The sequence below is a fragment of the Lynx canadensis genome, chromosome B4 (assembly GCF_007474595.2).
Source record: "Lynx canadensis isolate LIC74 chromosome B4, mLynCan4.pri.v2, whole genome shotgun sequence".
NCBI lineage: Eukaryota > Metazoa > Chordata > Mammalia > Carnivora > Felidae > Lynx > Lynx canadensis.
In genome coordinates this window covers 78,405,071-78,432,639 of record NC_044309.1, presented here as the reverse complement: position 1 = coordinate 78,432,639, position 27,569 = coordinate 78,405,071, and the positions used below count along the sequence as shown (strand labels likewise).

The 27,569-nt window shown below is 43.3% G+C and overlaps 2 protein-coding genes across 2 annotated transcripts; both read left to right on the top strand.

Moving 5' to 3' along the window:
• Positions 1 to 3: 3 nt before the first annotated feature.
• LOC115518127 (keratin, type II cytoskeletal 6A-like) lies at positions 4 to 5,224 on the top strand. Its single transcript, XM_030321447.1, has 9 exons — positions 4 to 543; positions 1,741 to 1,955; positions 2,303 to 2,363; positions 2,521 to 2,616; positions 2,738 to 2,902; positions 3,399 to 3,524; positions 4,384 to 4,604; positions 4,825 to 4,859; positions 4,971 to 5,224. The coding sequence occupies exons 1-9, from the start codon at positions 4 to 6 to the stop codon at positions 5,222 to 5,224; spliced, it is 1,713 nt and encodes a 570-aa protein (XP_030177307.1).
• Positions 5,225 to 20,767: 15,543 nt separating this feature from the next.
• Positions 20,768 to 26,039, top strand: LOC115518133 (keratin, type II cytoskeletal 6A-like). The gene is made up of 9 exons (XM_030321461.1): positions 20,768 to 21,307; positions 22,594 to 22,808; positions 23,141 to 23,201; positions 23,358 to 23,450; positions 23,575 to 23,739; positions 24,227 to 24,352; positions 25,199 to 25,419; positions 25,640 to 25,674; positions 25,786 to 26,039. The coding sequence occupies exons 1-9, from the start codon at positions 20,768 to 20,770 to the stop codon at positions 26,037 to 26,039; spliced, it is 1,710 nt and encodes a 569-aa protein (XP_030177321.1).
• Positions 26,040 to 27,569: the final 1,530 nt, after the last annotated feature.

The following is a 27,569-nucleotide window of genomic DNA, read 5'->3' as shown; positions in this document are numbered from 1 at the left end:
ATCATGTCTAGCAAATCCACCGTGAGGAGCCAAAGCGTCAGCCACCGTGGCTTCAGCACCAGCTCAGCCAGAGTCCCAGGGGTCTGCCGCTCTGGCTTCAGCAGTGTCTCTGTGTCCCGCTCCAGGGGCACGGGTGGCCTCGGTGGAGTGTGTGGAGGAGCTGGCTTTGGGAGCAGGAGCCTCTATAGCCTGGGCGGCTCCAAGAGGATCTCCATCGGAGGGGGCAGCTGTGCCATCAGTGGCGGATATGGTGGCCGAGTTGGAGGTGGCTTTGGCTATGGAGGTGGCGCTGCCAGTGGATTTGGTTTTGGTGCCACAGCTGGTGGTGGCTTTGGGCTCGGTGGTGGAGCTGGTTTTGCTGGTGGCTATGGGGGCTCTGGCTTCCCTGTGTGCCCCCCTGGAGGCATCCAAGAGGTCACCATCAACCAGAACCTCCTCACTCCTCTGAACCTGCAAATCGACCCCACCATCCAGCGGGTGAGGACTGAGGAGCGGGAGCAGATCAAGACCCTCAACAACAAGTTCGCCTCCTTCATCGACAAGGTGAGCCAGGAACACCTGCCTCCACTGGGCTGTCAGGCTCCCCAGACTAGACAATCAATGAATGTCCTACTGGGGTGAGATTCAGGAGGGAGGGAGAAGGGGACTCAGAGGAGCTCTCCCCTGGGATGTCAGATGGCCTCCATGTTGACAACACGCAGAAGGTGATGGAAATCACTTGAAACCACTGGGTCTCTTAAATGTCCTTCAACCCAGCCAGGGAACAATACTCAACTTGTGTTATCCGTGAAGCAAAATAAGGCAATGAGAGAATAGAATCGGTCAGCTTTACCTGCTGATTATTCTAAGAGATTAAATAATAATTCCAGTGGAAAACTGTTCTAGGGCTCTGGACATGAGGAAAAAGGTGAAAGAAAAGAAAAAGATTTCTGAATGAATTAAAAAAAGGGTCAGAAATATTTAGATAAAGATAGAAATAAGAAAAAGATTTCTGGCTGAATTAGAAACAAAGTCTCACAAACATTTACATAAATATAGAAATGCAAAATGTGTAGAACTAGAGCATGACCATTAGGGCATTTGTTATACAGGGCAATCAATCATGCACTAAAGCAGAAGTTAATGGAATCCAGTAATTAACTGAATTGGATGAAATCACTAGTTTCTGCACATTTAACAGTCCTTTACCTGAGGTACAATTTAAATATAACTTTCCACTTTGTAACAGAGAAATACTATGTTTTCAAATGTCTATTTAAGTATTTTGAGAGAGAGAGAGAGAGAGAGAGAGACTGAAAGAGAGAACAGGAGAGGGTTACAGGTAGAGAGACAGCACAGAGCCTGACAGGGGCTAGATCTCCCAACACTGAGATGATGACCTGAGCCCAAATCAAAAATCAGAAGCTTAACTGAATGAGCCACCCAGGCACCCCAGAAATATTTTTAACTAGATGTGTGGTTGTGCTTTTCAATAAAAAGAGAAGAAATGTTGAAAGACGCTGATAGGTCGAATAGCTTAGCTGGTGAGAAGATGTCACAGGTCCATGGAAGAATTTCACACTAAGACCAGTGAGGTTGGAACGAAATAGGGTTCGGGGTGCAACACTGTCAGCCTGACCCTCTGTACATGGTCTGTAATAGCCCAACCTGGGCGACTACCCAAAGTGCCTGGGCACCTGTCAGGTTACATCTCTTTCTCCCTGGCTTTCTGTGGCAAATAATAATCTTGTCTTCTTCCAGGTGCGATTCCTGGAACAACAGAACAAGGTCCTGGACACCAAGTGGACTCTGCTCCAGGAGCAGGGCACCAAGACCGTGAGGCAGAACCTGGAGCCCTTGTTTGAGCAGTACATCAACAACCTCAGGAGACAGCTAGACAGCATCCTGGGGGAGAGGGGCCGCCTGGACACAGAGCTCAGGGGCATGCAGGACATGGTGGAGGACTTCAAGAACAAGTGAGCACAAGGACAGAAAGGGCTCCATTCCCTGAAGTGCACACATCAAGACTATTGGGTGACTAGGTCAAGATGTGGGCCTGATTCCATAGCAAAACATGTTCATGGAAATGAAACTCACAATTGTTGCCGAACACAACCCCCAAATAGCAAAAAGGCCATAGAGGTGCATGGGGAGAGAACAAGATAAAAACAATTTAGGGACCCCCAAAAATCATTTTTGTGGCTCACTGGCAGGAAGCTCTTTTTGGGTATATCTCTCTTAGGCAAAGTTGGGATTCCAGGACACTTTTTCTGTATCATCCTTGCCACTGGCTCAATTATGTCTTACCCTCTTCTGTGTCTAGATACGAAGATGAAATCAACAAGCGCACAGCAGCAGAGAATGAATTTGTGACTCTAAAGAAGGTGAGCTGCTGAAGATCAGGGGTTCGTGTTCCTTTCTAGAAAGAAAGGACTCTTGGCCCCTGCACACATCCAAGAGGGGAGTAGATGGGGAGACTAAAAGGTGTTCAGACTGGGAAGGAAGGCTCAGCTGACTCCAAGGTGTTGGCTTGTTCCCCAGGATGTGGATGCTGCCTACATGAATAAGGTTGAATTGCAAGCCAAGGTAGATGCTCTCATGGATGAGATCAACTTCACCAGAGCCTTGTATGAAGCAGTAAGCATCCCCACTCCTCTTTTTTTGTTGTGATGGGGCTCTGCCAAGGGTGGAGGATCTTGGGGTGGGGTACGTCTGTAAGGCCAAGGGAAAGATGATCTGATGATCTTATGCTCTGCAGGAACTGGCTCAGATGCAAACCCACATCTCAGACACTTCCGTGGTCCTGTCCATGGACAACAACCGTAACCTGGACCTGGACAGCATCATCGCTGAAGTCAAAGCCCAATATGAGGAGATCGCTCAGAAGAGCCGGGCTGAGGCTGAGTCCTGGTACCAGAGCAAGGTGAGCCTTGAGTTGACAGGTGCCCAGGATTGCCTGTGTCCTCTTCCTAGACACCAGCAAGCCTACCCGCTTCGCTGGGAAAATCACCTCAAGGGAGCTGATGATTTCTCACAGGTGTGAACCCTGCACTCACAGAGCAGGCATTCACAGAATTTATGTGCTTTTTGAGTAAGTCAAAGAACCCCGCTGCAGGAGGCTAGCTACATAGATAGGGATCTAGTGATCCTTGCTTTTGTCTTCACCCTGAGTCGGCTCCCTTGGAAACATAATACAGAACATTGCTGGCCTCCAACTGAACTAGGCAGCCAGCAGTCCATTCAAAAGAGGGTCTGTGATCAGTGTACAGTATTCAGTGAGCTTGCCCCATCAACTTTCTCTAAAATGCCTTGGTGAGAAGTCACTAGCTCTGGGTGTGTTAAATGCCAGATTGAGAAGTCAGGTCACCATTAGCATGTGAAAACCCACATGCACCACCTTCTCTCCCTCTGGACTCCAGTATGAAGAGCTGCAGGTCACCGCAGGTAGACACGGGGATGATCTGCGCAACACCAAGCAGGAGATTGCTGAGATCAACCGCATGATCCAGAGGCTGAGATCCGAGATCGACCATGTCAAGAAGCAGGTACGGTGGGGGCTTCTGGAGAAGACAAGCATCGCTTCCTCACTCAACCACCAGGCAGCCATCAGCCACCATTTGGGAAATGCTGGGAATTGGGGGAAGAGCAAAGAGAGGGGTGCATGTGGCTCCCACCCTCAGTGAGTTCCCACATATGAGGACAGATGAGTGCTAACCCTACAGAATGACACAACCGCATGACAAGAGCAATCCCAATTAGTCAGAGTGTAGAAAGATCATCCAGGGACTTTTGAAAGAGATTACTTAAGGAGAATGCTTGGTTTAGGAATACAAGAAACAAGTGGGGAAAGAAAAGGGGAGGCCCAAAGTGGGGGGGGGGCAAGATTGGTCTAAATCTGCTCAACATCGAATTGAAACAGAAGTTGAGCAGTGACCCAGGATGAAGATCGGTGTTGCCCAAGCATGTTAGAAGACCTTAGGAGTGAGGAGGACAAGATCTCAATGGCCAGAAATGAAACTCATAGCCTTAAGTGAAGATGTTGGTAATTTTGTATAAATTAGGGGGCATCCACGTGAATCATGAGAAAAGGTTCTGGTCTGGCTTTGGAGACAGCACTCAAAACAAACTGAGTGGGTCCATTTCTTTCAACTATGCTGGTATTTGGTCCAGTATAGGGTCTCCCACCCAGCCCTCAGAGAAGGTGGTTTAAAAAAGGCATATATGTTCTCATGTGGCTCCCAGACTAGATAAGTTGTGCAGAGCAGACAAAGACTGGGAAAAAGTGTGGTAGAAGTGCCTTACCATCGTATCTGGGCTCTGGAACTGTTCCTCACTAGAAATAAGTATGGCTACTCTCCTGGAGAACTACATTACGAGTTCCTTCTGCCTATCTTCTTGCTCTAGTGTGCCAACCTGCAGTCCGCTATTGCTGATGCTGAACAGCGTGGGGAGATGGCCCTCAAGGATGCCAAGAACAAGCTGGCTGATCTGGAGGATGCTCTGCAGAAGGCCAAGCAGGACATGGCCCGGCTGCTGAAGGAGTACCAGGAGCTGATGAATGTCAAGCTAGCCCTGGACGTGGAGATTGCCACCTACAGGAAGCTGCTGGAGGGCGAGGAGTGCAGGTGAGTAACTCACACAAGCTCCTCAAACCTCTGAATACATGTCCATGATGTCTGGCCATGAGCACAAGTTGAAGGCATTCTACTTATGGCCACAATCATGACTCTCAGAGAATCTTAAAAGGCAGTTTGCTCATGGGTTATCCTCACATCGAGGCTTCCCACTCTGGTCCAGTGGTGGCTGTCTGAGGTCTCACGGTCCCTGTGTTTTCTCCCTTCCTAGGCTGAGTGGGGAAGGTGTTGGACAAGTCAACATCTGTAAGTACTTTGCTTGCCCCTCTCCCTTGCCCTTAGCCCATCTGATGAGACTCAGACTGGCAGAATGAGCTCACTGTGTCCTGTGTGTCCTTGTCTCCCTCCCCTTCACAGCTGTGGTGCAGTCCACCGTCTCCGGAGGCTATGGCAGCGCTGGCGGCTATGGCAGTGCCAGCGGTGTGGGCAGTGGCTCAGGCCTGGGCGGAGGCAGCGGCTACTCCTATGGCAGCGGCCACAGCCTGGGAGCTGGCTTCAGTTCCAGCAGCGGCAGAGGCATTGGGGGTGGCTTCAGCTCCTCTGGGGGCAGCAGTTCCACCATCAAATACACCACCACCTCATCCTCCAGCAGGAAGAGCTACAAGCACTAAGTCCTGCCATCAGCTCTTGGCCCCACGTTGTCCCATCTGCAACTGGATTGCCCTCTCTCAGGCTGCTTCTCCTCTCCCGTCTCTGGTTTCTTACTCTCTGACTCTGAGCGGAACCTGCTGAGTGCCTTCATTTCTCATCACTGCCTATACCTGCTCCACCTGAGCTTCCACTGCTCACCATCCAAAGGTCACTGCCTGGGTCCTACTCCAGGACACAGCAACTTCTTCTTGCTTCCACGGGCCCATGAATTCCCCATCTCTCAAGTAGTGAGGCCTTCCCTCACAGTGCTTGTGAAAGCATAAGTGATCAGCTCTATGATAAACAGGGTTTGTGTCCCTGTCATGTGTTTTTCTCCTTGCTCTCTTCCAATGCAATAAAGCAGATTTATAATATAATTCATGGTGGAGTAGTGACTTGCTTCATTACCTTTGGGTCCTGAGTGTTTTCATCAGACACATGCCTTATCATGTGAACAATACTCCCAATCCCCAGTACTTACTCCCATCCTCTAGACTGCTTCATCAAACCTCCGTCTCGCATCCTGATGTGCAGGATTCCTTGCCAGATTAGATTCCATGTAAATGCTTGTCAAGTGGAGTGGAAGGCATCTGGTCTACCATCAATGTAAAGTGTCTTCACTGCCTGTATTTGGGAGTAGCATCTTAGCCTCTTTGACTTGGTCTGTAATATTCTCTGCCACCTGCTCAAGCAGCCACCCATAATGCCCAGAGAAATATAGTACTGTCCAGTTAGAGCCAAAGAATAGTGACAAGAGAATAAGAGATTAGATTTTACTTGCAATTGCCTTCATGACCCAGAAACGTGCCTGACAACAGCAATTAATATGTGTATACTGCTGAACCAGAAGTATACTTCTAGAAATGTATCTTAAGAAACTAGTACAAATGCAGGAGGTTATATGTACACGGATGTGAATTCCAATAATCTTCACAACACGAAAAACTTGAAAACACTAGATCTGAGTAAATTAAGGATCTACAAACTCAGGCACAAATCTTAGATGGTGACCTCTTAAAGTCTGAAGACAAAACAAGAATGGAATCTCCCTATTCTTTACCTCCTAAACCTCTTAACAGAGGCTCAAAGAAGTCAAGTTCTGTGCTCCGATGAGATGACCTTGCATCCCCTCTAGCTGTGCCCTGGCCTGCTCTGGTTTCTAAGAATGGTTAAGGGAAAACTCGAGATACAGTGCAAGGATGGTCTGTTAACTTCCGCTTCCCAACCACCAGTCACCGTTTTCAGTCCCTGTTTTCCCCATGCCCCTAACCCCAACTCAGCACAAGGGAAATTCTCATGGATTGGCTAATTTATAAAGATGTTTCTGGATCCTACTATATCAGTACCCTGCTGTGTTCACTTGTAACCATTCCCACAAGGAACAGTGTCAGCCTTCCATTTTGGCACTAACTTACTACACAGAATTTATTTAATACCAGATATGTGATCCCAGATCATGGATATGAAGGGCACCAAAGTATCATCAAATTGAATCCTACAGTGTATAAAAAGAGTTCTACACCGCAATCAATGAGATTTAATGCATATAAGCGAGGCTAATTCAACATTCAATATCAATCAATTTAATCCACAATTTCAAATGGCTAAAGAAGAAAAAATCATATGATTGTAATAGTTTATGCAGAAAAAAATTAAATAACATGATCCAATATCCATTCATGATTAAGTGAAAAACTCACCAAACAATGAATAGAGGCAAATTCCTCATATTCGAAAATAATATTTTTTAAAAAACATGTAGCTAACATCACACTTACTGATGAGAGACTGGACACTTTACTTCTTTTTGTTTATGTTTATTTATTTTTGTGTGTGTGAGAGAGAGAGAGTGAGCATGAGCAGGGGAGGGGCATAGATAGAGGAAGACACATAATCCAAAGTAGGTTCCAGGCTCTGAGCTGTCATCACAGAACCCGAAATGGGGCTCCAATCCATGAACCCTGAGATCATGACCTGAGCTGAAGTTAGACACTTCACCAACTGAGCCACTCAGGCACCCCTGGACCCTATAGTTCTGAGGTCAAGAATAAGATTAGCATGTGTTCTTCTCTCCACTTTTATTGAACAGTGTACTAGAAGTTCTAACTACACAATAAGATGAGAAAAAGCAATATAAGTTATACAAATTAGAAGTGAAGAAATAAAGCTCTCTTTATTCTCAGATGACATGATAGTCTATGTAGAAAATCTGAAAACCTCCTCACATAAACAAGCCAGTATAGCAAAGTTGTAGTACACAAGATTACTACTTAAAAAGTCATTTGCTTTTTTATTTTTGTTTTGTTTTGTTTTAATATAACTTATTGTCAAATTGGTTTACATACAACACCCAGTGCTCATCCCAATAAGTGCCCTCCTCCACGCCCATCACTCATCTTCCCATCTCCCCCAAACCCCACACACCCTTGGTTTCCGTATTTAAGAGTCTCTTGTGGTTTGGCTCCTTACCTCTCTGTTTGTAACTAATTTTTTCCCCTTCCTTTCCCCCATGGTCTTCTGTTAAGTTTCCCAAGATCCACATATGAGTGAAAACATAGGATATCTGTCCTTTTCTGACTGACTTATTTCACTCAACATAATACCTTCCAGTTCTACCCATGTTGCTGCAAATGGCATGATTTCATTCTTTTCATTGCCAAGTAGTATTCCATTGTATATATAAACCACATCTTCTTTATCATTCTTCAGTTGATGGACATTTAGACTCTTTCCATAATTTGGCTATTGTTGGAAGTGCTGCTATAAACATTGGGGTACATGTGCCCCTATGCATCAGCACTCCTGTATCCCTTGGGTAAATTCTTAGCAGTGCTATTACTGGGTCATAGGGTAGATCTATTTTTAATTTTTTGAGGAACCTCCACACTGTTTTCAAGAGCAGCTGCACCAGTTTGCATTCCCACCAAGAGTGCAAGTGTTTCCATTTCTCCACATCCTCGCCAGCATCTGTAGTTTCCTGATTTGTTCATTTTAGCCACTCTGACTGGTGTGAGGTGGCATCTCAGTGTGGCTTTGAATTGTATTTCCCTGATGATGAGTGACATTGAACATCTTTTCGTGTGTCTGTTGGCCATCTGGATGTCTTCTTTGGAAAAGTGTCTATTCTTGTTTTCTGCCCATTTCCTCACTGGATTATTTGTTTTTTGGGTGTCGAGTTTGGTAAGTTCTTTATAGATTTTTGGATGCTAGCCCTTTATCTGATATGTTATTTGTAAATATCTTTTCCCTGAATGTTGAAATTTTAAAAAATTATCATTTATAAGTAGTACCAAAATATTAAATATACTTAAGCATCAATCTAATAAAATGTGAAGAGAACCTATTTGTGGAAAATTATAAAATATTGATATTTATGAAAGATACTGCATATTCATGAATTAGAAGATTTGATATTATTAAGACGTCAATTTTTCCAATTTTGCCTTATTGATTCAACACAGTCTCAACTGAAATTTTAGCAACCTGTTTTGTAGGTTATCAACAAGTTGATTCCAAAGTTTATAGGGAAAGGCAAAAGACTTGCAAGGTTAAGTAAGTGTACACAGAAGGACTTTAGTCCTGTTTGATACTGCAATGGTGTATTCATGAAACTCTGAATTTGTCAAATCTCACAGAATTTTGTAGCACAAGACTGAACCTTAATATGTGAAATTAAAAAGGAATAATTCTTAAGATTGAGGAATCCCAGGTTAGAAGGTAGAATTAAAAAAAAAACTACTGTATTACAAATGTATGAAACAACCTCATGGAAAGGAATGAGGATAAAAAAGGCTGACCGAAGTAACTTTGGAAATGAGTGGAATCTGTAAGACTAAAGGCAACAGGAACTGTACACAAACATTGTAGTTGATAAGGTTGATTCCCACAGAGGTATGGTGTAATACTTGGGATACCACTATACACATACACAGTGATTGGAAAATCAAGTAAATGGATGGCACATGGTTGGAGCCTGGTTTCTCACTGTTGGTGCAAGTTTACATATAAGCAAAAGTTAAAAAAGGTCCTTGTGATATTGAATTGGAACTGTAGACATCAACATGAGCTTATGGCTAGTGTAGGATAGATACAGATGGTTTTACATATGGTCACATTTAAAGATGTGTGTATACACAGGGAGGGGCTAGAATATATACATCGGTTTTTTGCTCTATCACCTAAGGGCACCTAGAAACAATGACACTCCAGGAGCAGTGAGCACATCTAGCACCCAGATCTTGGTTTCTAATACTGTGACCCAATATTAGTGTGATGGTTAATTTTATGTGTCAACTTGCCTAGGCCACAAGATAGCCAGTATTTGGGCAAAAATTATTCTGTGTGTTTCTGTCAGGACTTCAGATGAGATTATCATTTACATTGGTCCTTTGTGTAGATTGCCCTCCATATTGTGGGTGGTCCTCACCCAATCCATGGAAGACCTGCAGAGAACAAAAGGCTGACCCTTCCCTAAATAAGCAATTCTCTTGTTTTGATGGCCTTCGAAGTGGGACATTGGCACTTCCTGGCTCTGCAACAGCCTGGCTGCCCTCAGACTTGAACTGGAACACAGCTATGCAGATTTTGGACTTGCCAGCCTCCATAATCACACAAGCCAATGCCTTAAAATAAATTGTTTTTTGTATATATATACATGCATACAAAGGAAATATATATATAGTTATTTATTATAAATATTTATATTTATTATAAGGAATGTTTATGTATTAGAAGATTTATCATAAGTAATTGGCTCACCTGATTATGTATCATATATATAAAACTATTTATTTATTATAGATTTATGATATATAATTATTATGTATTTATATGCTATTATATATTGTATATATTATAAATCCATGGATGTTTATATATATATATAAATATAAATATATATATATATATGTATGTATATGTGCATATAAATATATTTTCTTGTCTCCTTGGTTCTTTTTCTTTGGAAAACCCCAAATAATACAATTAGGAACGAAGAAGTCTTCCTGGAGAAATAACTGATTGTAGGACTGGGGTGGGAAATATACAAGATAACCCTACTGCATCATTCAGGGCCAAATTTAGGAAATAATCAAGAAGCTCACTGAAAGAGTTCCAGTGGCCAAACTGGAACAATTTGTGCCAGTAGGAAGGAAGGAAGGAAGGAAGGAAGGAAGGAAGGAAGGAAAGAGAGAGGGACACAAGAAGGAAAGGAGGGAGGAAGGAAGGGAGGGAGACTGGGTTGTAATGCAAAATATAAAATAAATATTCATGAGCCCATACTGATATGAATCAATGATTAGATTTATTAGTGAAGGAAGATAGACTACTCTTATGCAGAAGAATTCCCAATTATTTTCCTACATGGTCCACCCTCCAGCAGGTAATGAATAACTCCTCCCCTCCCAAGTGGAGACTGGGCATAATAACTTTGTTCCAAAGAGTATGGAGGAGGAAATGGGTGGAGGAAGATGGCGGCGTAGGAGGATGCTGGGCTCACCACATCCTGCTGATTGCTTAGATTGCACCCACATCTGCCTAATTTACCCAGAAAACCACCAGAAGACTAGCAGAATGCACTCTCCAGAGCAAGCATAGACGAGAGGCCCACGGAAGAGGGTAGGAAGGGTGGAGAGGCAGTGTGTGCTACACGGACTGGCGGGAGGGAGCCAGGGTGGTGGAGGGGCAGCCAGCCCAACTGGCAAGGCAGAGCCCCCAAGTCTGGCTTGCAAAAGTGGAGGGGCCGGACGGAGTGTGTTCTGACAGCCAGTGGGACTTAACATCTGGAATATTGTAAGTCAACAGCTCTTCTCAGAGAGCAGGAGGGCTAAAGGACAATGGGAGGGAGACTTGTTGAGCCCTGGAGGACAGAGCTCAGCTTGGCGGGGAACAAAGGCGCTGGGAAGTGCCATCTTCCTTGCCCATCCCCCAGCCAAAATCCCAAAGGGAACCAGTTCCCGTCACGAACTTGCTTGCACCGCGCAAACACCCAATGCTGTGCTTCTGTGGATACATCCCTCCGACGGGTCTGCCTCCCTCCCGGTGCCACAGGGCCCCTCCCAAAGCGCACCACCAAAGGCAAAGCGAGCTGAGCCTGCCCCTCCTGCCCCTGTGCATCTCTTGGTTCCACCCGGCTAATACTCCAGATCCCATCGAAGCAGCGCCACAAGCCTGGCAGTGTGCAAGTAGCCCAGACAGAGGCCACACCACTCCACAGTGAGTCCTGCCCCTGGGAGAGGGGAAGATAAGGTACACACCAGTCTGGCTGTGGCCCCAGCAGTGGGCTGGGGGCAGACATCAGGTCTGACTGCGGCCCCCCCCACCAACGCAAGTTACTCCAGACAGCACAGGCGAAGAGCCCTGCAGTTCTCCTGCCACTCCAGGGACTATCCAAAATCACAAAATGGAAGAATTCTCCTCAAAAGAAACTCCAGGAAGTAGCGACAGCTAATGAACTGATCAAAAATGGTTTAAGCAATATAGCAGAAAGTGAATTTAAAATATTAGTCATAAAACGAATCGCTGGGCTTGAAAAAAGTATAGAGGACAGCAGAGAATCTATTACTACAGAGATCGAGGGACTAAGAAACAGCCAGGAGGAGCTAAAAATGCTATAAATGAGCTGCAAAATAAAATGGAGGCGACCACAGCTTGGATTGAAGAGGCAGAGGAGAGAATAGGTGAATTAGAAGATAAAATTATGGAAAAAGAAGAAGCTGAGAAAAAGAGAGATAAAAAAAATCCAGGAGTATGAGGGGAGACTTAGAGAACTAAGTGACATAATTAAACAAAATAATATATGCATAATTGGGATTCCAGAAGAGGAAGAGAGAGGGAAAGGTGCTGAAGGTGTACTTGAAGAAATCATAGCTGAGAACTTCTCTGAACTGGGGAAGGAAAAAGGGATTGAAATCCAAGAGGCACAGAGAACTCCCTTCAGACATAACTTGAATCGATCTTCTGCATGACATATCATAGTGAAACTAGCAAAATACGAGGATAAAGAGAGAATTCTGAAAGCAGCTAGGGATAAACGTGCTCTAACATATAAAGGGAGAATGATAAGACTAGTGACGGATCTCTCTAGTGAAACTTGGCAGGCCAGAAAGGAATGGCAGGAAATCTTCAATGTGATGAACAGAAAAAAAAAATGCAGCCTAGAATCCTTTATCCAGCAAGTCTGTCATCTAGAATAGAAGGAGAGATAAAGGTCTTCCCAAACAAACAAAAACTGAAGGAATTCATCACCACTAAACCAGCCCTACAAGAGATCTAAGGGGGATCCTGTGAGACAAAGTACCAGAGACATCACTACAAGCATGAAACCTACTGATATCACAATGACTCTAAACCCATATCTTTCTATAACACTGAATGTAAATGGACTAAATGCTCCAATCAAAAGACACAGGTTATCAGAATGAATAAAAAAACAAGACCCATCTATTTGCTGTCTACAAGAGACTCATTTTAGATCTGAGGACACCTTCAGATTGAACGTGAGGGGATGGAGAACCATCTATCATGCTACTGGAAGTCAAAAGAAAGCTGGAGTAGCCATACTTATATCAGACAAACTAGACTTTAAATTAAAGGCTGTAACAAGAGATGAAGAAGGGCATTATATAATAATTACAGGGTCTATCCATCAGGAAGAGCTGACAATTATAAATGTCTATGCGCCAAATATAGGAGCCCACAAATATATAAAACAATTACTCACAAACATAAGCAACCTTATTGATAAGAATGTGGTCATTGCAAGGGGCTTTAATACTCCACTTACAATATTGGATAGATCATCTGGACACTTGGTCAATAAAGAAACAAGGGCCCTGAATGATACACTAGATCAGATGGACTTGACAGATATATTTAGAACTCTGCATCCCAAAACAACAGAATATACTTTCTTCTCAAGTGCACATGGAACATCTCCAAGATAGGCCACATACTGGGTCACAAAACAGCCCTTCATAAGTATACAAGAATTGAGATCATACCATGCATACTTTCAGACCACAATGCGATGAAGCTTGAAATCAACCACAGGAAAACATCTGGAAAACCTCCAAAAGCATGGAGGTTAAAGAACACCCTACTAAAGAATGAATGGGTCAACCAGGCAATTAGAGAAGAAATTAAAAAATATATGGAAACAAATGAAAATGAAAATACAACAATCCAAACACTTTGGGATGCAGCAAAGGCAGTCCTGAGAGGAAAATACATTGCAATCCAGGCCTATCTCAAGAAACAAGAAAAATCCCAAATACAAACTCTAAGAGTGCACCTAAAGGAAATAGAAGCAGAACAACAAAGACACCCCAAACCCAGCAGAAGAAGAGAAATAATAAAGATCAGAGCAGAAGTAAACAATATAGAATCTAAAAAAACTGTAGAGCAGATCAATGAAACCAAGAGTTGGTTTTTTGAAAAAATAAACAAAATTGATAAACCTCTATCCAGCCTTCTCAAAAAGAAAAGGGAGATGACCCAAATAGATAAAATCATGAATGAAAATGAATTATTACAACCAATCCCTCAGAAATACAAGCAATTACCAGGGAATACTATGAAAAATTATATGCCAACAAGCTGGACAACCTGGAAGAAATGGACAAATTCCTAAACACCCACACACTTCCAAAACTCAAAGAGGAAGAAATAGAAAGCTTGAACAGACCCATAACCAGCAAAGAAATTGAATCAGTTATCAAAAATATCCCAACAAATAAGAGTCCAGGACCAGATGGCTTCCCAGGGGAATTCTACCAGACATTTAAAGCAGAGATAATACCTATCCTTCTCAAGCTATTCCAAAAAATAGAAAGGGAAGGAAAACTTCCAGACTCATTCTATGAAGCCAGCATTACTTTGATTCCCAAACCAGACAGAGACCCAGTAAAAAAAGAGAACTACAGGCCAATATCCCTGATGAATATGGACGCAAAAATTCTCAATAAGATACTAGCAAATCAAATTCAACAACATATAAAAGAATTATTCACCGTGATCAAGTGGGATTCATTCCTGGGCTGCAGGGCTGGTTCAACATTCGCAAATCAATCAATATGATACATCCATCACATTAATAAAAGAAAAGATGAGAACCATATGATCCTTTCAATCAATGCAGAAAGAGCATTCGACAAAATTCAGCATCCTTTCTTTCTTCCAACGTTTATTTTATTTTTAAGACAGAGAGAGACAGAGCATGAATGGGGGAGGGGCAGAGAGAGAGGGAGACACAGAATCAGAAACAGGCTCCAGGCTCTGAGCCATCAGCCCAGAGCCTGACACGGGGCTCGAACTCCCTGACCGCGAGATCGTGACCTGGCTGAAGTCGGACGCTTAACCGACTGCGCCACCCAGGCGCCCCTCAGCATCCTTTCTTAATAAAAACCCTTGAGAAAGTCGGGATAGAAGGAACATACTTAAACATCATAAAAGCCATTTATGAAAAGCCCACAGCTAATATCATCCTCAATGGGGAAAAACTGAGAGCTTTCTCCCTGAGATCAGGAACAGGACAGGGATGTCCACTGCTGTTGTTTAACATAGTGTTTCAAGTTCTAGCATCAGCAATCAGACAACAAAAGGAAATCAAAGGCATCAAAATTGGCAAAGATGAAGTTAAGCTTTCACTTTTTGCAGATGACATGATATTATACATGGAAAACCCGATACACTCCACCAAAAGTCTGCTAGAACTGATACATGAATTCAGCAAAGTCGTAGGATACAAAATCAGTGTACAGAAATCAATTGCATTCTTATACACTAATAATGAAGCAACAGAAAGACAAATAAAGAAACTGATCCCATTCACAATTGCACCAAGAAGCATAAAATACCTAGGAATAAACCTAACCAAAGATGTAAAAGATCTGTATGCTGAAAACTATAGAAAGCTTATGAAGGAAATTGAAGAAGATATAAAGAAGTGGAAAAACATTCCATGCTCATGGATTGGAAGAATAAATATTGTTAAAATGTCAATACTACCCAAAGCTATCTACACATTCAATGCAATCCCAATCAAAATTGCACCAGCATTCTTCTCAAATCTAGAACAAGCAATCCTAAAATTTGTATGGAACCACAAAAGGCCCCGAATAGCCAAAGTAATTTTGAAGAACACCAGAGCAGGAGGTATCACAATCCCAGACTTTAGCCTCTACTACAAAGCTGTAATCATCAAGATAGCATGGTATTGGCACAAAAACAGACACATAGACCAATGGAATAGAATAGAAACACCAGAACTAGACCTACAAAAGTATGGCCAACTAATCTTTCACAAAGCAGGAAAGAATATCCAATGGAAAAAAGACAGTCTCTTTAACAAATGATGCTGGGAGAACTGGACAGCAACATGCAGAAGGATGAAACTAGACCACTTTCTCACACCATTCACAAAAATAAATTCAAAATGGATAAAGGACCTGAATGTGAGACAGGAAACCATCAAAACCCTAGAGGGGAAAGCAGGAAAAGACCTCTCTGACCTCAGTCGTAGCAATTTATTACTTGACACATCCCCAAAGGCAAGGGAATTAAAAGCAAAAATGAACTATTGGAACCTCATGAAGATAAAAAGCTTCTGCACAGCAAAGGAAGCAATCAACAAAACTAAAAGGCAACCAACGGAATGGGAAAAGATATTTGCAAATGACATATCAGACAAAGGGCTAGTATCCAAAATCTGTAAAGAGCTCACCAAACTCCACACCCAAAAAACAAATAATCCAGTGAAGAAATGGGCAGAAAACATGAATAGACACTTCTCTAAAGAAGACATCCGGATGGCCAACTGGTACATGAAAAGATGCTCAACGTTGCTCCTCATCAGGGAAATACAAATCAAAACCACACTCAGATATCACCTCATGCCAGTCAGAGTGGCTAAAATGAACAAATCAGGAGAGTATAGATGCTGGAGAGGTAGTGGAGAAACGGGAACCCTCTTGCACTGCTGGTGGGAATGCAAACTGGTGCAGTGGCTCTGGAAAACAGTGTGGAGGTTCCTCAAAGAATTAAAAATAGACCTACCCTAAGATCCAGCAGTAGCACTGCTAGGAATTTACCCAAGGGATACAGGAGTACTGATGCATAAGGGCACTTGTACCCCAATGTTTCTAGCAGCACTCTCAACAATAGCTAAATCATGGAAAGAACCTAAATGTTCATGAACTGACAAACTGATAAAGAAATTGTGGTTTATATACACAATGGAATACTACATGAAATGAGAAAGAAATATGGCCTTTTGTAGCAACGTGGATGAAACTGGAGAGTGTTATGCTAAGTGAAATAAGTCATACAGAGAAGGACAGATTCCATACGTTTTCACTCCTATGTGGATCCTGAGAAACTTAACAGAATACCATGGGGGAGGGGAAGGGAAAAAATGGTTAGAGAGGGAGGGAGCCAAAACATAAGAGACTCCTAAAAACTGAGAACAAACTGAGGGTTTATGGGGGGTGGGAGGGAGGGGTGGGTGGGTGGGGGATGGGTATTGAGGAGGGCAGCTGTTGGGATGAGCACTGCGTGTTGTATGGAAACCAATTTGACAATAAATTTCATATTTAAAAAAACCAAAGAGTATGGAGGAAAAAGGGTAAAAGAATAACTTTATAATAACTTTCCAAAAATCTGACAAACACTCCCTCAGCCAGGTGATCAAGGTTAACAACAATAGTAATAAGACACATCAAAGCATGTACCCTTGATACGATGTGATGAGAATGGAATGTTACCTCTGTGATCTTCCTCTCAAAATCCTGTAACTCAGTCTTACCTTGAGAAATCATCAGACAAGACCGAAATCTGAAATTCTAGAAAATATCAGTCCACTGCTCTTGAAATTTTCAAGGTCATCAAAACAAGGAAAACCTGACAACCAGTCTCAGGAAACAAGAGTTAAGGAGACATAATGACTAAAAGTAATGTAGTATCCTGGATGAGAGCCTAGAACAGGAAAAAAAAAAAAAAAGAACATTGATAAAAGCTAAAGAAATCCAAATAAACACAACTATTACTAGTATATTCGTATTGGTTCCTTCATTGTGCCAGATGTACCATACTAACATGAGGTATTAATAAGAGAGAAATTGTGTGAGGTCTACAGGACCTCTCTGTACTACTTTTAGAAACTGTTTGTAAATCTAAAACTGTTCTGAAATGAAAAGTTTATGACAAAAACTGCTTAAGGTGTGGGACTCAAAGTGACAGCTATATTTTTAACTAATACCAAATTTGTAAACAAAATTATACAACAACTAAGGTAGAGAAAGAGAGAGACAGAGACAGAGAGAAATAAATGAAGGACATATGCTAAAACAATATTGGTTATTTTAAGTTGTATTTCTTTTAATTTGTGCACTTTCTCAAAAATTATCCCAAAACAAGAAGAACAAGAAACATAAAACTAAACTCCACCTTCAACCACCAACATGAATCTATCTAAAATCCATTAAAAAAAAAAAAAAGGAGCACCTGGGTGGCTTAGTCAGTTGAGCATCTGATTTCTGCTCAGGTCATGATATGGTTTGTGAGTTTGAGCCCCACATGGGTCTTGCTGCAGCCCAGAGCCCACTTTGGATCCCTTGTCCCCTTCTCCCTCTGCCCCTTCCCCTCTTGCACCCTCTCAAAATATAGAAACCTTAAAAGAAATAGAAGAATATTCTCACAGACATAGAAAAATGCAAGACAGTTGTTAAGAAACTCAGAGAGAAGATGCCCACAGCTGCAGATCTCAGGGAAGAACACTCAACACCAACAAATCCAAACCAAACAACTCAATAACCACGAAGGAACACCAAACAAAGCCAACACAGGTTTTCCTACGTGCCAGACACTGTTGACTCACTGCACTGCTGCTAAGTCCCTATAAAGGACACTTCTTCAGGTGCACATCCAAGAATCCCTTGTTTGCAACAATCAGAACTGGGTGTGTGGGCTGGAGGCAGGACCCCATTTGTCATGAAGTTTCACAAAACTGTGAAGGCTGGGCTGAATAAGGAATCAGTCCAGGCTTATTGGCAGCATTTTGTTGGTGAAGCAAAGAAAGCAGAGACGAAATTGTGAGCCACTCTGTGGTGACCTTTGTTGGCTTGTCAGAATTAAAGCTTAGAGGAATTATTCACACAGCCCTGTGTCATAATGAGAAATCCTATTAGCCTGGATATGGCCCTGGCCCCCCTCCCAGAATACCTCCTGCAAATGGCAGGGCCAGAAAGGGCTTGCTTCATTCACAGATGAGCACTGGTCAGAAAGGAACCATTCCAGGGCGCCTGGGTGGCTCAGTTGGTTAAGCGTCCAACGTCAGCTCAGGTCATGATCTCACGGTTCATGGGTTCCCGCCCCGTGTTGGGCTCTGTGCTGACAGCTCAGAGCCTGGAGCCTTCTTTGGATTCTCTGCTTCAGATTCTGTGTCTCCCCCTCTCTCTCTCTGCTCCTCCCCTGCTTCTTCTTCTCTCTCTCTCTTCTCTCTCAAAAATAAACACTCATTAAAAAACAAAGGCAGAGATAAAGGAAGCATTCCAGGATCACAATAGGCACCTTCCATTAAATAACACAGGGACAAACAAGAGGCATGTGAAAAACACTCAACAGAAAAAAATTCCAATAGTATATTTCCCAAAATTCGATGAAATAGACACCATGATAAAATCAGAGAACAAATGGGGCAATTGAATGAGATAATAAAGGAGAAAGTGAACTGGAGGAGCTCAGAAAAAGAGCCAAGAAACAAGACAAAACCACACTAGAAATGAAGGCCATGCTGAAAGCAGACAGGGAGGTGAAGACATTGCTGAGTGGGCTGTAATGGACACAGAAAGGGAGGTAGACAGAGGGAAAGAAGAGCTTGCAGGTATGAAACAGCCATCACTGAGCGTTAAAGGAGGATGAGGAGTAAACACATAAGAAATACAACACAGGCGTAACTGAAAAGAGGATATAAAGGTGGGTATTATACAAACATGGATATGCATAAAATATATACTTTTTAACAATATGGGCACCCTCTGTACATATACACTCGCCCCAATATCTCTCTCCATCTCTTTCTTCTCTCTCTCTCTCTCTCTGTCTCTCTCTCTCTCTCTCTGTCTCACACACACACACACACACACACACACACACACACACACACCACATACCTCAGGAAAAACACAGAAACACCCAAATGAGGATACTACAAAGATACACAGGAACTGAGAACACCGCTTGAATCCATATATAGGAATTGGCTGCTTGGGGAATGACCTTGAATGTATATTTTATTCCTTGAACGTCTTCAACATTCTCCTTCAACATCTAAACATTGAAGCAAGTGTGTAAGTAACAATGCTCAATAAATGAGTAGGCAGTCTATACATCTACATCTGGAATGTTTAAACAGATAGCACATTAAGTTTCTAGCTTTACCTATCACTTTACGGGATATACAAAGGACACAGTAAGATGTTCAATGAGGCACCATGAACATGCAACTAGAAAAATCCAAGGAATGAAACACTGCACCTGCCAAAGAACCCAGTCTCTTTAACAAATAAATTGTATGGAAAAAAATGAAGAAGGATATACTGACTTAAATGATTTAGAAGATATTATCTAAAAGACATTTCACACACAAGTAACAGATATAGAGCATATTTGGATCCTGATTCTGACAACCAAAATAAAAAAATAAATAACACCAAGAGGTATATTGAAGACTGAATACATACCTGTTGATGTTAATGAATATATACATTTTTAATATATGAAAGTGGTACTTTGGTTATATTTTTAAGCGTCTCTCATTCGGACATAAATACAGAATTATATACAAACGAGACAACATGATCTCTGACATTTGTTTTCCAATAATTTACAGTCATCAAGGAATAGGGTAGGAATATGGAAGCTGTCATACTGGTTTTGAGATAATGACTTTTATAAAGCTGAGTAATAAGAATATAGGGACCGATTATGTTGTTATGTTACTCCTTTATGTGGGTGAAATTTTACATAAGAGCAAAAGAAAATTCATATTTAACTTCTGTAATAATGAAAAATAATGAGAATGTTACTATGAAGGCATATGAAATAGATTAGTTCAGTCTCCTATCTCTGCTGGGTACAACACAGGTGGAGAGGAGTGCACTTAATTTCTCATACACGAGCATAACATGCAGAACTTTGAGACAGTAACTACTCCTACCTCAGTGAATTGAGAATAGTCACATTATACTGAGATCAAGTCAAAGCTGGAAGACTGGAGATATTTTCCCTGACTAAAGGAAGCCAAAAATGAAATTTTCATTATTTCATACTTTTCTAATAATCCAGATGTGACATTACTGTTTGTAAATGCCCAACCCTTCCCAATCTACAAACTCACCTTCCAGGACGGAGCCCAGCCCATTTTCACCATATATAAACTGCTGCCGGGAGGCTCATCTCACAGATCTGCTCCTCTCAGCTCTACCCTCCAGCCTCTCACGCTTTCTTCAGCCTTCCCCTCTTCAGGAATCATGTCTAGCAAATCCACCGTGAGGAGCCAAAACGTCAGCTACCGTGGCTTCAGCACCAGCTCAGCCAGAGTCCCAGGGGTCTGCCGCTCTGGCTTCAGCAGTGTCTCTGTGTCCCGCTCCAGGGGCACTGGTGGCCTCGGTGGAGTGTGTGGAGGAGCTGGCTTTGGGAGCAGGAGCCTCTATAGCCTGGGCGGCTCCAAGAGGATCTCCATCGGAGGGGGCAGCTGTGCCATCAGTGGCGGATATGGTGGCCGAGTTGGAGGTGGCTTTGGCTATGGAGGTGGCGCTGCCAGTGGATTTGGTTTTGGTGCCGCAGCTGGTGGTGGCTTTGGGCTCGGTGGTGGAGCTGGTTTTGCTGGTGGCTATGGGGGCTCTGGCTTCCCTGTGTGCCCCCCTGGAGGCATCCAAGAGGTCACCATCAACCAGAACCTCCTCACTCCTCTGAACCTGCAAATCGACCCCACCATCCAGCGGGTGAGGACTGAGGAGCGGGAGCAGATCAAGACCCTCAACAACAAGTTCGCCTCCTTCATCGACAAGGTGAGCCAGGAACACCTGCCTCCACTGGGCTGTCAGGCTCCCCAGACTAGACAATCAATGAATGTCCTACTGGGGTGAGATTCAGGAGGGAGGGAGAAGGGGACTCAGAGGAGCTCTCCCCTGGGATGTCAGATGGCCTCCATGTTGACAACACGCAGAAGGTGATGGAAATCACTTGAAACCACTGGGTCTCTTAAATGTCCTTCAACCCAGCCAGGGAACAATACTCAACTTGTGTTATCCGTGAAGCAAAATAAGGCAATGAGAGAATAGAATCGGTCAGCTTTACCTGCTGATTATTCTAAGAGATTAAATAATAATTCCAGTGGAAAACTGTTCTAGGGCTCTGGACAAGAGGAAAAGGGTGAAAGAGTAGAAAAGAAAAGAAGAAAGAAAAGAAAAGAAAAGAAAAGAAAAGAAAAGAAAAGAAAAGAAAAGAAAAGAAAAGAAAGAAAAGAAAAGAAAAGAAAAAGAAAGAAAAGAAAAGAAAAGAAAAGAAAAAAAAGAAAGAAAAGAAAAGAAAAGAAAAGAAAGGATTTCTGGCTGGATTAGAAAAAAAAGACTCAGAAATGTTTATATATCATAGAAATACTAAATGTATAGAACTAGAGCATGACTATTAGGGCATTTGTTGTACAGGAAAATCATGCACTAAAGCAGAAGTTAATGGAATCCAATCATTAGCTGAATTGGATTAAATCATTAGTTTCTGCACATTTAACAATCCCTTAACTGAGGTACAATTAAAAAAAATAACTTTGTGCAATGGAATAGGAAAATAATATTTTTAATGTTTATTTATTTATTCATTCATTCATTGATTCATTTTGAGATAGAGAGAGAGAGCAGGAGAGGGGCAGATCAAGAGGCAGAGAGCCTAGAGCCCAACAGAAGGCTCAATCTAAAAACAGGGTGGTCATGACCTGAGCCAAAATCAAGAGTCAGACATGTAACTGACTGAGCCATACAGCCACCTGGAGAAATACTATTTTTAACTAGATGTATGGTTGTGCTTTTCAATAGAAAGAGAAGAAATGTCAAAGTCACTGATGCGCTATATAGCTTAGTCAGTGAGAAGACATCATAGGTCTCTGGAAGAATTTCACACTAGGACTGCTAGGGTGGGAAGGAAATAGGTTTGGGGGCGCAACACTGTCAGCCTGACCCTCTGTACATGCTCCATAATAACCCACCTGGGTGACTACCCAGACATGCTTGGGCACCTGACAAGTAACATCTCTTTCACCTTTGCTCTCTCTGGCAAATAATCATCTTGTCTCTTCCAGGTGCGGTTCCTGGAGCAGAAGAACAAGGTCCTGGACACCAAGTGGACTCTGCTCCAGGAGCAGGGCACCAATACTGTGAGGCAGAATCTGGAGCCCTGGTTTGAGCAGTATATCAACAAGCTCAGGAGACACCTGGAGAGCTTAGAGGGGGAGAGCGTCCAACTGAACTCAGAGCTCAGGGACAGGCAGGATATGGTGGAGAACTTCAAGAACAAGTGAGTTCAAGGAGAGAAAGGAGTTCAGTTCCCCAAAGTCTTCAAGATTATTGGGTGACCAGGTCAAGATGTGGGCGTGATTCCATAGCAAAACACATCCATGGAAATGAAAATCACAATTATTACCTAAAACAAACCCAAAAGACAAAGGGCCATGGAGGTGGATAGGGAGAGAAAACAATTTAGGAACCACAAAAAGTCATTTTTGTGGCTCACTGACAGGAAGCTCTTTTTGGGTATATCTCTCTTATGCAAAGTTGGGATTCCAGGACACTTTCTCTGTATCATCCTTGCCACTGGCTCAATTATGTCTTACCCTCTTCTGTGTCTAGATACGAAGATGAAATCAACAAGCGCACAGCAGCAGAGAATGAATTTGTGACTCTAAAGAAGGTGAGCTGCTGAAGATCAGGGGTTCATGTTCCTTTCTAGAAAGAAAGGACTCTTGGCCCTGCACACATCCAAGAGGGGAGTAGATGGGGAGACTAAAAGGTGTTCAGACTGGGAAGGAAGGCTCAGCTGACTCCATGGTGTTGGCTTGTTCCCCAGGATGTGGATGCTGCCTACATGAATAATGATGATCTCCAAGCCAACGTGGAGGCTCTGAAAGAGGAGATCAACTTCACCAGAGCCTTGTATGAAGCAATAAGCATCTCCACTCCTCTTTTTTTGTTGTGATGGGGCTCTGCCAAGGGTGGAGGATCTTGGGGTGGGGTACGTCTGTAAGGCCAAGGGAAAGATGATCTGATGATCTTATGCTCTGCAGGAACTGGCTCAGATGCAAACCCACATCTCAGACACTTCCGTGGTCCTGTCCATGGACAACAACCGTAACCTGGACCTGGACAGCATCATCGCTGAAGTCAAAGCCCAATATGAGGAGATTGCTCAGAAGAGCCGGGCTGAGGCTGAGTCCTGGTACCAGAGCAAGGTGAGCCTTGAGTTGACAGGTGCCCAGGATTGCCTGTGTCCTCTTCCTAGACACCAGCAAGCCTACCCGCTTCGCTGGGAAAATCACCTCAAGGAAGCTGATGATTTCTCACAGGTGTGAACCCTGCACTCACAGAGCAGGCATTCACAGAATTTATGTCCAAGTTCAATTAAGTCAAAGAACCCCACTGCAGGAGGCTAGCTACATAGATAAGGATCTAGTGATTCTTGCTTTTGTCTTCACTCTGATGCTGACTCACTCAGAAACATAATATAGAACATTGCTGGTCTTCAACTGAACTAGGCAGCCAGCATTCCATTAAAAAGAGGGTCTGTGATCAGTGTACAGTATTCAGTGAGCTTGCCCCGTCAACTTTCTCTAAAATGCCTTGGTGAGAAGTCACTAGCTCCAGGAGTGTTAAATGCCTGGTTGAGAACTCAAGTCATGAAAGCCCATATGCACCACCTTCTCTCCCTCTGGACTCCAGTATGAGGAGCTGCAGGCCACCGCAGGCAGACTGATGAATGATCTGCGCAACTCCAAGCAGGAGATTACTGAGATCAACCGCATGATCCAGAGGCTGAGATCTGAGATCGACCGTGTCAAGAAGCAGGTATGGTAGGGGCTTCTGGAGAAGATAAGCATCGCTTCCTCACTCAACCACCAGGCAGCCATCAGCCACCATTTGGGAAATGCTGGGAATTGGGGGAAGAGCAAAGAGAGGGGTGCATGCGGCTCCCACCCTCAATGAATTCCCACATGTTAGGACAGATGGATGCCAACCCTACAGATGATACAATCACATGACAGGAACAATTTCAATTAGACTGTAAAAAGATTGTCCAGGGACTTTGGAAAGAGATTATTTAAGGAGAATGATTGGTTTAGGAGTAGAAGAAACAAGTGGGGAAAGAAAAGGGGAGTTCCAGAGTGGGGCAAGACTGTTCCAAATCTGTTCAACATTCAATTGAAATAGAGTGTTGAGCAATGACCCAGGATGAAGATCCATTTCCCAAGCATTTTAGAAGCCCTTAGGAGTAAGGAAGACAAGATCTCAGCAGCTAGCAATGAAACTCATACCTTAGGTGCGGATGTTGGTGATTTTGTGTAAGTTAATGGGGCATCCCCATGAGATAATCAGAAAAGGTGCTGGTTTAACTTTGGAGGCAGCACTCAAAACAAATGAATGGGTCCATTTCTTCCAAGTATGCTGGTATTTGGTCCAACATAAGGTCTCCCACCCACCCCTCATGGAGGGTGGTTTAAAAACGGCACAGGTGTTCTCAAGTGGCTCCCAGTCTGGGTAAGTTGTGCAGAAGAGAAAAAGACTGGAAAACATGTGGTAGAAGTCCCTTTCTATGGTATCTGGTATCTGGAACTGTTCCTCACTAGAAAGAAGTATGGCTACTCTCCTGGAGAACTACATTACGAGTTCCTTCTGCCTATCTTCTTGCTCTAGTGTGCCAACCTGCAGTCCGCTATTGCTGATGCTGAACAGCGTGGGGAGATGGCCCTCAAGGATGCCAAGAACAAGCTGGCTGATCTGGAGGATGCTCTGCAGAAGGCCAAGCAGGACATGGCCCGGCTGCTGAAGGAGTACCAGGAGCTGATGAATGTCAAGCTAGCCCTGGACGTGGAGATTGCCACCTACAGGAAGCTGCTGGAGGGCGAGGAGTGCAGGTGAGTAACTCACACAAGCTCCTCAAACCTCTGAATACATGTCCATGATGTCTGGCCATGAGCACAAGTTGAAGGCATTCTACTTATGGCCACAATCATGACTCTCAGAGAATCTTAAAAGGCAGTTTGCTCATGGGTTATCCTCACATCGAGGCTTCCCACTCTGGTCCAGTGGTGGCTGTCTGAGGTCTCACGGTCCCTGTGTTTTCTCCCTTCCTAGGCTGAGTGGGGAAGGTGTTGGACAAGTCAACATCTGTAAGTACTTTGCTTGCCCCTCTCCCTTGCCCTTAGCCCATCTGATGAGACTCAGACTGGCAGAATGAGCTCACTGTGTCCTGTGTGTCCTTGTCTCCCTCCCCTTCACAGCTGTGGTGCAGTCCACCGTCTCCGGAGGCTATGGCAGCGCTGGCGGCTATGGCAGTGCCAGCGGTGTGGGCAGTGGCTCAGGCCTGGGCGGAGGCAGCGGCTACTCCTATGGCAGCGGCCACAGCCTGGGAGCTGGCTTCAGTTCCAGCAGCGGCAGAGGCATTGGGGGTGGCTTCAGCTCCTCTGGGGGCAGCAGTTCCACCATCAAATACACCACCACCTCATCCTCCAGCAGGAAGAGCTACAAGCACTAAGTCCTGCCATCAGCTCTTGGCCCCACGTTGTCCCATCTGCAACTGGATTGCCCTCTCTCAGGCTGCTTCTCCTCTCCCGTCTCTGGTTTCTTACTCTCTGACTCTGAGCGGAACCTGCTGAGTGCCTTCATTTCTCATCACTGCCTATACCTGCTCCACCTAAGTTTCCATTGCTCAGCATAGAAATTCAACCTCTGATTTATACCTTAATACAACCACAACTGGGGCCTCACTTTGTTACCAAAACATTACTCTTGCCTCTTTGTTCCGTTAGTAGGCTGAGCATTAGTAGGATATTACCTCTGCCCATTTTCAATACAGAAACCTGCCTGGGTCCTACTCCTGAATGGTGCACTTTCTCCTTGTTTCCATACACCCATGAATTCTCCCATATTCTCTGTTTTGGGCACCTCCTCTCTTGTAGTGGTTGTGAAAGCACAAGTGACTAGTTCTGCAGTGCAGAAATCTGTATCCCTCTGACATTCCCTCTGCTCCTTGCTCTCTTCTAATTGCTAAATAAAACAAATTTATCGTATAATTTATCATTTTGTTGTCTTGATTTGTCATCAGTTGTTCTTGAGCTCTTTCAGTGGACAAATGTATATTCATGTATTAAAGATTTTCCCAAAACTGGTGGTGCCTGGGTAGCTCCTTCAGTTGAGCATCCCACTCTTGATTTCAACTCAGGTCATGATCTCACAGTTCATGAGATTGAGCCCTGTGTCAGTCTCTAAAGTGACAGCGTGGAGCCTGTTTGGGATTCTCTCTCTCCTCTCTCTCTGTTCCTTCCCCACTTGTGCATACATACTCTCAAAATAAGTAAATAAACTTTAAAAAATAAAAAAAAAATAATAAAGACACTCCCAATCTCCAAGTACTTCACTCTCTTCCTTGAGAGAGGTGCAAAAGCCTATAGTTTGGCATCCTGACACTCAGATTTTCTTCCTAGATAAGATTACATTTAAATGTTTGGTAAGTAGAATGGGAAGAATTTGGTCCACCATCATTGTATACTCTGCTTTTTTTGCCTGTACCAGAGAGTAGTGGCTTAGTCTCACTTCCTTCATCTCTAAGACCACTTTACTACATGGCCTGGAGATGAACTCTAAATTCTCAGTTGGGGAAATATATTTCTGGCTGATCAGAGACAAAGAACATTCAACAAGGGATAAAATATTTGATTTTTAGCTTGAAATTAGCTTCATAACCAAGAAACTTGCCTTACAAGGTGTATCAAGACAAATTAAAGTGTACATACTTCCAAAGTGCAATGATACTTCTAGAAATGTATTCCAAGGAAATAGCACAAATGTCAGAAGTTGTATGCACATGGATGTGAATCCAAACAATCTTCACAACATGGAAAAACTGAAAATACTACAGGTTCTCAAATTAAGAATCCAAAGACTCAGGCATAAAACTCATATGCTTATTTCTTGAAGTGTAAAAGCAAAACAAGAATAGAAATTCCCAGGTTGTCACATCCTAAGACTCTCATGGAAATGGATGAAGCTGAGTCCTTGGTGCTTG

What these genes read in the sequence shown, in the direction of transcription:
- LOC115518127 (XM_030321447.1), top strand. Translation starts at nt 4, where the DNA reads ATGTCTAGCAAATCCACCGTGAGGAGCCAAAGCGTCAGCCACCGTGGC. An exon ending in GTGGAGGACTTCAAGAACAA is followed by an intron (nt 1,956 to 2,302) that starts GTGAGCACAAGG and finishes TTCTGTGTCTAG; the next exon opens with ATACGAAGATGAAATCAACA. An exon ending in CCAGAGCCTTGTATGAAGCA is followed by an intron (nt 2,617 to 2,737) that starts GTAAGCATCCCC and finishes TATGCTCTGCAG; the next exon opens with GAACTGGCTCAGATGCAAAC.
- LOC115518133 (XM_030321461.1), top strand. Translation starts at nt 20,768, where the DNA reads ATGTCTAGCAAATCCACCGTGAGGAGCCAAAACGTCAGCTACCGTGGC. An exon ending in TCACCAGAGCCTTGTATGAA is followed by an intron (nt 23,451 to 23,574) that starts GCAATAAGCATC and finishes TATGCTCTGCAG; the next exon opens with GAACTGGCTCAGATGCAAAC. An exon ending in TGTTGGACAAGTCAACATCT is followed by an intron (nt 25,675 to 25,785) that starts GTAAGTACTTTG and finishes TCCCCTTCACAG; the next exon opens with CTGTGGTGCAGTCCACCGTC.